This window comes from Rhipicephalus microplus, chromosome X (genome assembly GCF_043290135.1).
Source record: "Rhipicephalus microplus isolate Deutch F79 chromosome X, USDA_Rmic, whole genome shotgun sequence".
Taxonomy (NCBI): Eukaryota; Metazoa; Arthropoda; class Arachnida; order Ixodida; family Ixodidae; genus Rhipicephalus; species Rhipicephalus microplus.
In genome coordinates, this window is record NC_134710.1 from 143,808,892 (window position 1) to 143,822,969 (window position 14,078).

A 14,078-nucleotide genomic window follows, 5' to 3' on the forward strand; every position below is an offset into this window, starting at 1 on the left:
CGGGCGTCTGTCAATCAAGGTAATTGACGTGTGAACCTTAATACAAACTCGTTGATTCTTAGAAGGCCTCAGTTCAACTCGTAACTGTGATGGTGCCGCTGTGACTGTAAAGCGTTTGATGCGGTGAACGCTAAGCGGCAGCTTCTTTGCATATAAAATAATTTGGTGAGCTTGCAGTATACAAGAGAGGAGCTTCTGATAACCTATAGCTTCTTGCATTGTTTTAGTGTTGTTCGTCTACTCATGTGCATCATCGGCTTCGAAGTGAAGACCGCATCAGCTCTGTCTTAATTTGGTTGTACTAAATGACTGATGATTAACTACAATTACACTGAGCTGCCTTGTTCTTATTGATAAGGCTTTAATTATAAAGCAATCATCTCAGGCGCAATTAGCGAGGCCATGATTAGTATGGTGCTATTAAATGTATTCCTGATTAGCAAGATCCTACCTGTTATCGTATCAGTAAGGGATAATTACCATGGTTTTACTTAACGTGCTCATGAATATCATCGAGTTAATAAGCATAGTTTGGTTAGCTCATCACCTAGCATGCATTAGGTAGCACAGTTCTATAGCTTGACATGCCTTCATCAGCTTGGTTTATAAGATGTGGCATAATTACCTCGGCCTTACAATGACTTCGCATAATTAGCCTAGTCAAAGCATTTCTGGCCTAACTAACCAAGTATACCATCCAGCCAAAAAATCACAGAATTTACACGGAGTGAATGATGATGAGTGGGACCAAGCTTCGGAGGGTTTTATTGGTAAACCGTGAATTGTTTGTTCTGTATGTCTGTCTGTACGTCCGTCCGTTCATCCATCCATTCACCTCTTCGTCCGTTCCTCCGCACATGCTGAGGGAGTCATGGAACTATTGGCGATCAAGTACCGCGAGCCAAGAGGAACAGACCCGCTGCTTAGGAACTTCGCCCCTGATAGCTAATTAGCCGGCCGCATATGCTCGAGTGCTAGCGGGTGAAGACAACAAAGACGATGTGCACCGGCCGAGCAGTGCGCCATAATGTACAGGCTTATGATGATTAACACGTGGCCTCGGATTTAGCTGGTGTCGCGATGTTGTAAGGCGATTCACCGGTACTGATCTCCGAGTTTACCATGCTGATTAATCTAAAATAGATTTAGTGCTGGAATCAAAAAAGCTGCAAAATAAACTTAAGCACCATGTGTCTCTAAAACTATCATCAGGAAAGTTTCAGACACTTTATTGCATGGGTGCACTTCAGCACTCGCCCGCCGCGGTGGTATATACTCGGCTGCTGACCCGCAGGTAACAGTATCGAATCCGGGCTGCGGCGGCTGCATATTCGATGGAGGCGGAAATGTTGTAGGCCCGTGTGCTCAGATTTGGGTGCACGTTAAAAAACCCCAGCTGGTCGAAATTTCCGAAGCCTTCCACTACGGCATCTCTCATAATCATATGGTGGTTTTGGTACGTTAAGCCCCGCATATCAATCAATCAAATGTGGAAAAAGAAACGTAGACGAAAAAATAACTTGCCACTGGCAGGATCAAAACGTGCGACCTTCGAATTACACGTCTGATGCTATACGACTGAGTTACGATGGCGGTCATCCCTCCGTTCACTTTATTGGGTATACATGTGTATTTAAAAGTGGGAGCGTCAGTCAGCGCTGCCTGTTGCCATTGCGGCGAGTGGGAACACTGTTTTTGCCCGTTGGCGTCACGCATAGCACGTGATGTTATTACGAGCTGGCAGCTGACGAAAAAGAGCAGCCCACATCCCTCCACAGGGGGAACTCTAGTAAATGCGTCGCAGTGAGCTGGGGGTATCGCGCGAATGTTAGGTAATTTAGTATGGTTCCGGAATGCTTAATTGTTATTTCGTCTTTACTCTTCTGATTCATTGAACGAAGGAGAAGGGTTGCCTTCAACGAGTGGCGGGACGCTGTGGTTGTGCCCCACTACTGGTTGAAGGTACTGTTGCTCCCATCGCATGTACTCGAGTCAAGCAAAGCGTCAGGACAGGCGAAAGCCAAGTCAAGACGCCCGTGACTGAATTCCGAACGCGCGATGCAGTGCCTACATATATGGGTGGCTACTGAACAGTTTCGAAGCGCGAGCAGTCGGTTTTTTACTAGTAGACGCTACCTGCGTCGGCCTTGCAAGGTGAGAGAGCGGGAGGGGAGTGACAGTTGGCACGAGACGCGAGCATGTAGACGAGCATGTAGCGATGTCGACGGCGCCGCCGATGCCGGATCCGCGACCTCGCGCGACCAAGAAATGCTCCGCATTTGAAATCTTCCGCATACTACATGAAGGCATCTAGTCAGCTAGAACAAGACTCGCGATGAATGAAGAAAAAAGTGTAAATTTAAAGGCTCGTTTTTTTTGTTAGACACGATATTATAAAATACCAAAAGAGTTTAATTGAATTAAGAACTCTATGAAATAAAGCACTGCACTATAAATGTATATTGTGCTCGTTTAGTATGGAACATTTCAATTATCTTTTCGCCCTTGTAGAAACGCTTCCTCCGTGTTCTACCGATTAATATCGTATCGTTTGTGCACAGCTAATGAAACAGACAGGAAAGCCAGCGAACGTACAGGGGACAATAGCCGTGGTTCTTCACTCTATTGTGATAATTCCAACATAAATTGAACGAAAGAAACTGCACTAAAAATCACCGTTCTTTTTGGTTAGATCCGCACGCACAACTTTTGAAATACGTAATTCAAAGGTTGTGGGTACGGATTCCATTGGCGAAAAAGGAAATTTTTTTCACGTTAAATTTTTTAAAATTTAGGTGAGAGTCATTACAATACAGTTAAGACACCTTAAATAATATGGTTGCGTTGGGTAACCGGCCCGAGCCCCGCCGAACTACGTGGTTTGATGACCGTGTATATAGTGTATTTGTCACACAGTGATCCTCAGCTCAGCCACGAATCTCCATAAATTTCAATATCGGTCTCTCATTTACGCACTTCTACAAACGCCTCGAATAATCCTACATGCATTTGATTGTGTCGCGTAAGATAATGACACCATTTGAATGCCCGAAGGTCACAGCATAAAAGAAGCTTCTGTAAAGCAGTGTCTGCTTCACGGGACAAGGCGCCCTTTATCTGTGCACAAAGTGCTTCCGTCCTGGTCCTGCTTCAACAAACAGAGGTTGGCTCTCGAGATGCGCTGTGAGTTTCCTCGAAGACGGAGGACTGATCAATTCCTTTTGTAGAGTCGTTAACGTAAGTGTTTTTTTTAATTCCTGTATGTACCATTACCTCTGCATATTTGGGTCATTTATACTTTATATTTTCATGGTTCTTGTTATTGTTTTTTTTTTGTTGCGATCGTTTTACATACCTTCAATTTTGGCACAGCCGGCCCAATTTTTTATACTTCTTAAACAGAAAAAGGAAAAAGGGTACCATGGTCCAGGCAATAAAAGCGTGTGCAGTTATTCAACGATAACTCGATCCCGCTCAGGCCGATATACAAGCGGTAAACAAACTCTGCTATCAACATGACACGCAGGTAAGTCTAGCCCCACTGGAGCCCGCCATCCGGGTACGATTCCCGGCTCTTGACGGCGTAAAACACACGAGATGTTCACCACGGTGGGCACCGGTGCGGGTGGCAGTTCTATTGCACAATATACGCCATTGAATTATGCTGAAATTTAGAGGACAAGCATCTATATCAAGAAATATTTTTGTTTGTCTCAAATATAAAATATGTTTGTGTAGTGGACAAAAGCTTTACAGACAAAAGGAGATAGCCTGTCATGCTTCTCCTAGCAGCAGGAGCCCAGTTTCTCGGTGTTGTCTTATATATTCGTATAAATGAGTACACACGCATACACACACACATGCACACAGTGTTGCGAACCGGACCGATCCCGCCGAAGCCACCACTGTTGCGAAAGACGGCGACGCCAACACGGCCCCGAAGGCGCCACTGCTTTCAACTCCGTCGGGAAGGTCACCAGCCGTTTGGTAGCGTATGTTTCTCAGCCCGTGACTGCTTCTGCGCGGAGCTGATAAGACGAGCGGACGAGACGACGGTGAGTTAAACAAGGTTTATGTACAGCATATATACAGAGGCGTTACAATTTCGGCACTGGGGCCGACAGAGACTCGAAGAGCCGAGCTCTCCTCTCTAATACATAGGTCAACTTTTCGCCTAAGACCGCTGACTCACACACATGTCGGCTCTCCGACATGGGGACTCCTCTCTCATAGGACCTCCGATCGCGACGCGCCGCAGGGCTTCTTTTATTTACACCGGGTCCAACCAAAATGTCCAATCAGAAGCGCCGCTGGTCGTCAGGGCAGACTCCTCCAATGGGGTTGCCGCGTCATGCGTCAGACCACCAGACACGAGGACGCCGGCTCGCTGTCACGTGCGCAGCTGACTCAATGCACGTGGGCCAGAGAAGCGCCGCGCGTGGTCACGCCGTCGAGTTGATCGCGCCAGGCGGACTGCGGGCTGGCCTTGACCCAGATTGCCTTTTTCAGAGGCACGGTCGTTTGCCGAAGACTCGCTGGCATAACAGCACCCCCGCCGCCATACAATGCACCGGAAAGACGAGCTGCTTCCCCGGGGCTCGGATGTCAGGTGCGCTCGTTCGCCAAGTCCCTCCAGGTTCGCCTCCAGGGACATGGGGAGAATACAGCTCCAGACTGTTCCGGGAACACATCCCATTTTTGACGACGGATCCCAGCTCCACTGGCTTGTCGCCACAACTTGTCGACCAGCTTCACTCGTCTCTTCTGACCATCTTCGGTTTCAGCACTTGTCTATGGTTCTGCAACTTGCCAAGAACGGATCGACAACAGACAACACACGACACAAGCAAGTGCCCTCGGTCACCCGACAGAACACCAGACAAAGTATAGTACAACATATACCTATCTACGTGTCTATTGGAATTTTGTTCCCTCTACATCAAGAGGCACATGTGGGACACAAGACTCTTAAAGTAAGAACTTGAATTTTTCACACTTACAACAACGTAACGGATTAGAATACCACATAAAGCTGGCCCCTTGTGATCACTCTAAACGAGAGCGCTCAGCTAAGGTCGTGATGAGGTCAAAATTTTTGCCCCGAATCGCCAGCCAGAAACCGAAAGGTTGAGAAGTTACTAGCTGGAACGCACTGCTCAATGCACCTGCATTAGCGTTTACCTTTCCTTTATTTTTTTTTTGATAGCGAACGTCAAAGTTGCGCTGTGGAGCAACATGCTCCACTTCAGTAACCGGCCACTTTTAGGCGACGATACCTATGCGGCACCAAGAGCGGCTCACACTTTCGACGTTGCACAGGGGAACAACGATACGGCTTGCTACTGATTGACTCCTCACCGCTTAGCTCGATATCGTGTTCGATCACCGTCGTGTCTCCGGGACGGTCCGACAACACATACCCAAACTCGGAAACAATCTTTCTCAGGTCCTCTTTCTCAGGTCCTCCTTCACTTAAGCTTGGCTCTAGGTTTATCTGCTCCCGGATTACTTTCGATCCCCCTTCGATTACCTCACTAGAACTCAAATTTTCTGCTTCCTCTTCCTCCGAAGCCTTCAACAGCTGATTTACGACCGCTTGATGTTGAACATTGGGTTTCATCAAGTTGTAAATTTCGTTCTGCCGCCTTCCTACTTGCACCTCATAATTTGTATCGCAAGGCTTCGATAATACTTTGGCGGGCCCTTCCCGATCAACCTCAAGCTTGTTCCTTTTGGATGGCTGCAGCCGCATTACCTGATTATCAACTTCAAAAGCGCGCTTCTTCCCCGATTTCTCGTAGTGCTCCTTCGACAGCACTTTTGCCGCGTTTTTCTGGCTTTCCACTAGCGCTTCAATTTGGCTTTCCACTAGCGCTTCTTCCCCGATTTCTCGTAGTGCTCCTTCGACAGCACTTTTGCCGCGTTTTTCTGGCTTTCCACTAGCGCTTCAATTTGGCTTTCCACTAGCGCTTCAATCGAGAGATCCTCACTCTGCTCTCGAATGAGCGTCTCTCGATCAACTCTCGGCAGCTCGCTCCAACTTTCCGCTACAGGCGAGAGCGTTGCAGCCCTCTCGCTCTGACTCAATGGCGCCATGTCGTCTCCCCTTTCTCCGGAAACCGCGCCGGTCGTGTCGGCGACGGGCCGCTCGCGTGACTGCTCACATGACTCATGCGGAAACTTTCCTTTCTGGGGTTCCGTCGACCCGCCGACAAGGTCACTTGAGAGTTCACCGCATGGAACCAGGTCCAGCTTCCGCGAAAGCTTTCGCGCTTGCGATCGCGTGAGGGCCATGCACGCAAAGTTGGGGAAGAACGATTTGCCCTGCTCTTTGAGGAGCTGCTCCGAGTTGTTGGAGAAAAGATAAGGAAAACGATCATTTAGCGCGGCAGACACAGCCGCTTCGGTGCGAAGCTCACCGAACGGGCCTTTAATGACAACCGTGGCGATTGGTAAGCGAACACTCTGCTCCTCGGCGACCTGCCTGATCCACGCGCATTCTCCTGTGAAGTCCTCCGGAGACACCAATGAAGGATGGACAACGTCCATGGTTGCCGCTGAGTCTCTAAGTGCTCGGCATGTTTTCTCATTCACCCTAATTTCTTGGAGATACGGCTCCAACAACCGAATGTTTTTTTCTGATTCTCGGATCGCTGCGAAGGCAAACTTTTCCTGACAGTTTCTCGCGATGTGTCCTTCCTTTTTGCAGTTGTAGCAGATTAGCGGCTTCCGTGATTCAAACGCCCGTGTGGTATCAGTGCGTTGTTTAGAAACCTCACTCGATTTTTCCGCTTCTGTTTTCCCTTCCTCTACAGTGTCCTTCGTAAGAGACGGGTCCTTTTGAAATTACGGTGCGGAGCGGGTTTCCGTTGATCAGGTTTCTTTGAAAAGCCCTCTTTTCTTTCATCCTTTTCAACGCGCACTGCCCTGCTATGCAACTTTCGGCGAGTATAATACTCCTCAGCTAACTCTGCTGCCTTGTTTAGCTGTACTTCACCAAGTTTGTCCTGCAGCCAAAGTTTGACATCCTCCTCGATGCAGCGGTAGAATTGCTCCAATGCAACGCATTCCACCACTTTATCGCGGTCGTCATAAACACCTTCGCCCTTGAGCCATTCAATCAAATCGGCTTTAAGACGAAACGCGAAGTCAACGTGTGACTCATTCCCCTTTTCAGCATACCGGAACCTTTGCCTGAAAGCCTCGGGTGACAACTTATAACGTCTCAAGAGCACTTCCTTAACCTCGTCATAGCTCTCAAACGCTTCCCTCGACAAGCAAGTTATCGCGTCGGACACTTCGCCGGGAAGAAGAGCTAGCAGGTTCCGCGCCCAAAGAGGCCGCTCCAAAGCGTTTCGCTCACAGACGTGTTCAAACTTGACGAGATACTTCGCCATGTCCTCGCCTACTACGAACGGTGGCAGTTGGTCCCGAATTCTAAAACCGCTGACCTGAATCGTCGGGGAAGCTACGCTAGGCGCCTGCGAACACTGTAGGATTGCCAATTCTAGTCGTTTCATCTCAAGGCGCTCCTGTCTCTCGGCCTCCTCGCGCTCGCGACGTTCTACTTCTCGCCTTTCAGCCTCCTCACGGCGTGCTTTAATATCCACCCAGGCCTCATCGACTTCCTCAGCCGACACTCCCTCATCCTTCATGATCTCAAGGATCGCTTGCTTTCGTTTCGCACGGCCCAAAGTAATGCCGAGTTCCTCACAAATTTCGATGAGTTCCTTCACTTTAAGGTTCTCCATCGTTCACACTAGCCTCTTGCTGTTTGCCCCTGTTAACAATTTACTTGCCGTACCCACTATAAGTCAACTAGCAAGACGCGCAAGCAATTTTTCACTCTCCCGTGTTTACCCCCTCCGCATTAACTTTGGTTTCAAAGCACTTCGACTTTGCTTGAAACGATCAAAGCTCACTCTAATGCTTCACACAGCCCTTCTCTAAACTACTACAACCTGAGCTAGAGTAGTCTGGTGAACTGAGGGGAAAACATCAGGCACTCACCGCATCGATGTCGCTGACGCCGGCCGATCCCGCAGCTGCCAACCACTGTTGCGAACCGGACCGATCCCGCCGAAGCCACCACTGTTGCGAAAGACGGCGACGCCAACACGGCCCCGAAGGCGCCACTGCTTTCAACTCCGCCGGGAAGGTCACCAGCCGTTTGGTAGCGTATGTTTCTCAGCCCGCGACTGCTTCTGCGCGGAGCTGATAAGACGAGCGGACGAGACGACGGTGAGTTAAACAAGGTTTATGTACAGCATATATACAGAGGCGTTACAATTTCGGCACTGGGGCCGACAGAGACTCGAAGAGCCGAGCTCTCCTCTCTAATACATAGGTCAACTTTTCGCCTAAGACCGCTGACTCACACACATGTCGGCTCTCCGACATGGGGACTCCTCTCTCATAGGACATCCGATCGCGACGCGCCGCAGGGCTTCTTTTATTTACACCGGGTCCAACCAAAATGTCCAATCAGAAGCGCCGCTGGTCGTCAAGGCAGACTCCTCCAATGGGGTTGCCGCGCCATGCGTCAGACCACCAGACACGAGGACGCCGGCTCGCTGTCACGTGCGCAGCTGACTCAATGCACGTGGGCCAGAGAAGCGCCGCGCGTGTTCACGCCGTCGAGTTGATCGCGCCAGGCGGACTGCGGGCTGGCCTTGACCCAGATTGCCTTTTTCAGAGGCACGGTCGTTTGCCGAGGACTCGCTGGCATAACAACAGACATGCATGCACATACACACAACACACACACATGCACACAAGCACACACATACACACACACAGCATTCAGCAGCATCGTACTCTTGGTGGGCAGCCGAATTATATCATTTATGGCACATTAAACCATAGATTTTTTCTTGCTCGTCATGAAAACTGGCACAATGTGGTAAGTTGAGTATATTATCGGAAAGGCTGGTTTGTAAGCTGAAATTTGGTTAGCAGCAAGGTTTGGTTGACTGTTGTCGAATTTTCATTATGTTCATTTACGACGGTGCTTGTTGTGATGGCTCGCCCTGTTTAGCAGCGCGGATATGTTTAGAAAATTCTTACGTGCACAGAAAATGTGCCGTCCGCGATTGACCATTGCTACAGGTATCTCCTTTTTATCTGGTAAAACGCTTGCATGAGTGGCGAGCGAACACCAGCCACCGATGCCCTTGCACACGAAGAGCGAACACCAGCCACTACGCGTGTGGGACTATAAAGACCAAATACAGACAGCTTTTCACTCGTTTTTGTTGTCGATTGTTTGCCGACATACTTAACCAACATTATGTGCGACAACGTGATACAGGTTGACATCACGATGTTTGCACATAGGTGCTCCGTTTTCACACACACATAATTTTTTTGCGCGAAAATTGGTCACAAAGCGAAATCGACCGATCCTGTGTGGCGGAATATATATGCGGCGAAGCGAAGCGCTAGTTTAATGCAGTGGATATGAACAGCGGCTTCCATTCCACAAGCGCTATTTGAAATTTGGGCGTTTATAGCTCAGTTTGCCTATTGGCTATCTGGGAAGTGGGTGGTCAGCTCGTGAAAGAAGCTGGTAGGTTCCTTTTTTTTTTGTGGAGCCCAGCCATTCCCATTCGCACTCATCTCCAACATCTCTCCCTCTCCCCCTTTTTTACCTCTGCCCTTTCCCATAAAACCGGCAAACGCACGAAACCATCGCTTCGCCCTGCCGTCTTTAATTCCCTGGGGTTTTCGAAGTTCCACTCCACCCAGTGGTTGGTCCTTACCCTGGGCCAGCTTGCGCGGCGCGCGCTTCACACTCACTCACTCAGTCGTTCCCCCATAGAGCGAGGTAAACGCTCTCCCCGCCCGCTCGCAGCCCTACCACCTTCATCAAAGCCAGCAGCGAGATAAGCCCATAGTCATTTGCGGCCCTCTTCGAATGAGCTTCGCTCATCGGTTGTATTCATACACGGAGCAACTGCCAGCTTTCTTTTATTACGTCACTCACCTACTCTTAATGAATATTATATTGTATCACATGTGCACCATTAGGGCTGTGTTGTGTATGAAGTTAAACAGTGTTTTGTGAAATTTGTTGCCAAGTATTTAACGTTCATAACTGCTCGTGTCATTGTAGCAGAGGCCGGCTTCCAGGATGTGACGGGAGATATTCGACGTACTGTATGGATTGAAAACTGAATGGAATCGGAGGTCAGCTTTCCCCCCCCCCCTTCATTTCTTGATCCGCCGCGTGCCCAGGTGAACAGGTGATTTGCAGCATAACGCAGCCGACTAATTTCTTCATCTATTCTGCTCTTTCGTATGCAATGCATACCCGGCCAAAACGCAGTACGTTTTCTGTACCACACACACACACGCACGCATGCACACGTGCGCACACACACACACACACACACACACACACACACACGGTTTGACTGTCAGGCCACAGCTGTCCCACTGCTATACAGGTGACACTTCTCACATCGCACGTAACGTTCAGCTATACACTGCTCTGGGCTTGCGCGTGTCGTGAATACCCACCTGGGCATCCTTGGCCGTCCAGCGCAGCTGCGGGGTGGGGAACGCCGGGATGCGTGACACCATGGAGAACGGCTCGCCACACAGCTGGCCCATCCTGAGCTTGACGTATTGTAGGAAAGAGCCAATGATGGGATAAGGATTAATGCGCGCCAAGGACTGCGCCTCCCTGGGACGCACACACAGGATCGGGTACACGTAGTAGTGGTCGCGTCTCGTTTGGAACTGCACCTTCACGTATATCATCATTTCCTCGGTCTGGTCCGGGAGGCGGTAGCCGTACTGCACCAGGATATCGGAGTTAATTGGCGTGTGCTCCTATAGAGAACGAACTGTTGCAATAAGGAATAATCTGCAAGCTGTAGGGAGGAGGAGGAACAGGAGGGAAAGGAAAGGCTGGGATGTTAACCAGTCTGGAAAGACCAGTATGCTACCTTACACTGGGGATAGGGACGAGGGAGTTTTAAAGATGGAAAAAAATGAGAAAAGAGAGCTCGCACACGCACTGGGTTCACAAATGTTGATGACTTGGAACATAATGACGCACACAAATTGGCGAAAGTCCGAAAAGACACGGTTTTAGTTAACTGGAGTTGCACTGAATGATGGATGCTTTCTTGACTTCTCGGAAATGATGGTGATCATTAGCCATATTTCTACTCGAGCGATTCAAGTACTGGGCTTAAGGCGTCCACTACTTAAAGAGCGTTTCGAGAAAGTGTTGTCCACACGTCGAACAAGATCTGCCATATGGTATCCATGAGGGAACGAAGCATAGTTATGACTTGCCACCTTTCTTATGTGTGTCATCAGCGGTTGGTGAAGATCCCTGAGTGGGCGTCGTCTGCTGACGTTCTATGGTTAGCGATGATTTGGAAGAATAGGCATTGCTCTTCAGAAATAGTGGAAGACTAGGCCATTGCTCTTCAGAAATAGTTTTCCTCTCCGAAGTCTTCTTTGAATTTGTCGGTCCTGTTGCGGCTTGACTTGATGGTGCAGCAGTAGAGGTGGCGCTGTCGTTTCGAGCTTGCGCAGTCTTTGAGATCGAACGATGGCATCGACTCCACTACCGACGCGGGACTGTTTCGGCAGCATCCCTGTGGGTCGAATTGGTTGTAACCATTTGCTTAAACACCGTGCACTCCTTCTTGATTCGAGGGCAGTCTTTCCGTGAGGCAGTGTGTGAGCCATTACAGTTACTGCATTTAAGAAATGTGGACTGACACGCATCTTCCGAACGGGCTCTGTGCACCGGGGGCACCGTAGTGAGTTCGGGCAAAAACCCTTGACTTGATCTAGGTTAAAGCACTGGTGGCATTGAAGTGGCTTTTGCACAAAAGCCCAAACAGGAATTCGAAAATGTCTAACTTTGACATGGGATGGTGCGCAATCGCCTTTGAAGACCAATTTCACACAGCGTGACTTCCCAAGGCGGTGTACCTGAGTGATGACAGTATCCTCATTTGCCGGTTTGATGAGGGTAGGCAAATCAGCGTTGGGAATCGCAATGTTTGCGTCGTATATCAGACCAGCTATGGATGAGTTGTCAATCGGTGTAAAGGGACGCACTTTGATGCCGCGTAGCTCAGTCACTTGTTTTAGTGGTCCAATTGCGCATTCACGCGGAATATGTCTATTGCGAGTGTATTTTTTCACGTATTTACTCTGATTTCCTTGATTTCATGAGGTACCACACGTTCCAAAAAAAGCAGAGTGTGCTTTCCTGTTCAGTAGTCGCAGCTTTCCTGAGGACTCCTCTGGCACAAAGATGATGACTTGTGGCCATCGTTCATGCCTTGACTTCATAGTTGCTGTACATGCAGAGGTGGGCGAGGCTGCGTTGACGATCTTTCTCTTCGCCCCGTTGCTCCGGGCAGGAATGAAATCATCGTCGGATGAGTCGTCTTCGGAGGCGGCTGAGTACAGCTCTGTGTACTCGCTGTCACAGAGTGAAGTTCCACTCTTCCTCGCGGTGGTCAGCTGAGATGACTGCTGGCCAGGCGGTCCTCCGGTAGGCCCCGCGTTCATGGCCGCAAGACGCGGAGCCGAGGCACCATACAAAACTGAACGTTTCACCGGAAAAATAGGAGAGCACGGAGACAAGCGCTTGGATACCCGAACACTTCGTCGTCGTCCCTCTGCGATCTGTAAGTTTGCCTGTAACTTAATAAAAGAGATACATCAGAGAAGAGTTTACACTTGCGTGAAGAGCGCCGTCTGGGATATATGTTGCATCTGCCCATTTGGATCAGAGACGGGTGATCAGCAATAAATATATGGCCGAGTTATTCTGTACAGGGAAAGCACGGAAATGCACTGAAAGACCCTAAATACGCGTGCACTAAGAGGACGAAAACAATGCGATACCAATAAAAGACACAGACGAGAGGATAAAGGCACGCAATTTCGGTAAAGAGATGCACTGAAAGACAACAGAAGCGTGCTAGAAAGCAGCCAGAGGCGTTCACAATTTTGTAGAAGCCATGGTGAATAATGCATTACCAACTACCCCAGTCTTACACTTTACTCCATGGTGAACATAGATATACGGTATGCACATAACTGAATATATATACTATGCACACAATTCAAGTGAATGCGGTACATGCACTATCCTATATGTGTAACTAGTACACTTATTCCTGCTCTCAGTAGCAATTTTCATTGCACCAAGCCCTCGAGTTCTTCGGTTTCATTGGCTGCATAAATTAGATACAAGTTCCTTTCAGGGTTTTCGGCTATCGCGGAATATATCTGGCGAAAACGGCGCAAGCGAAATCAAGCCATTGAGCTCTTTGCGTCGTTCCTCGTGGAAAGACATGAGAAAACAAAGAAAAACATTCCTACAGATCCCTCGCATTGTGGGAACCGATTTTTCTAGAAGCAGTCAGCGTGCAGTTGCTTATGCCAAAATTTATGGCTTTGAGTCGGCGTGTACAAAGTACTTTGTTGTCAGACGCAATGTCGACATTCACGTTACAACATAGACGTCACATTTACCGAAACTAATGTCAGCGGCGTGAATCCCAAAGCAGAGACCAGCAAGGATATACTATGACTCGTTGAGTAATACGAAAGCATATCTCAATTTTATTACAACCTTATAAAGCATGTACTACCACAATTCACGTTTTACAAGTACCACCACCACAATTTATATTGCCGGGAACCATGCATTGGGTTTGTTTATTTGTGTTTTGCTTTTTCGGCCTGGCTGCGCTGGCCTATGCTATCACTGTTTTCACAGCGTTTCGAACAAGCGCTATCGAACAGCGTTTCGAACGTTCCGAACAAACAGCGTTTCAAACAAACGCTATCACAGCGTTCCCGATACAATTGTACTATTCGAGAAACCTTCGCGCCGAGGGATATAAATTTCCGCACAGCCGATGCCGCGACATTCGATCTCCGACGCTCACTAGCGTGCACGTCGTTCTGCCGGCCGCTGCTTCGCCGCCTGTGTATTCTTTCAGTTGTTAGGGGAGCACAGGTTCGCTCCAATTAACTTGTTTTCCTTCCTTTGCTGCGTGACATCTGGTGGAGGTGCGGGGTACATGAAC

The 14,078-nt window shown here is 48.9% G+C and overlaps 1 protein-coding gene across 1 annotated transcript in view; it reads right to left on the reverse strand.

Moving 5' to 3' along the window:
* LOC142775113 (uncharacterized) overlaps positions 1 to 12,546 on the reverse strand; it is a 32,825-nt gene extending 20,279 nt beyond the window's left edge. The window contains exons 1-2 of the mRNA XM_075876456.1: positions 12,340 to 12,546; positions 10,522 to 10,836 (exon numbers count right to left, since the gene is read on the reverse strand). Of these exons, the coding sequence (XP_075732571.1) occupies positions 10,522 to 10,836; positions 12,340 to 12,546 (522 nt within the window). The remainder of the gene's footprint in view (positions 1 to 10,521; positions 10,837 to 12,339) is intronic.
* Positions 12,547 to 14,078: the final 1,532 nt, after the last annotated feature.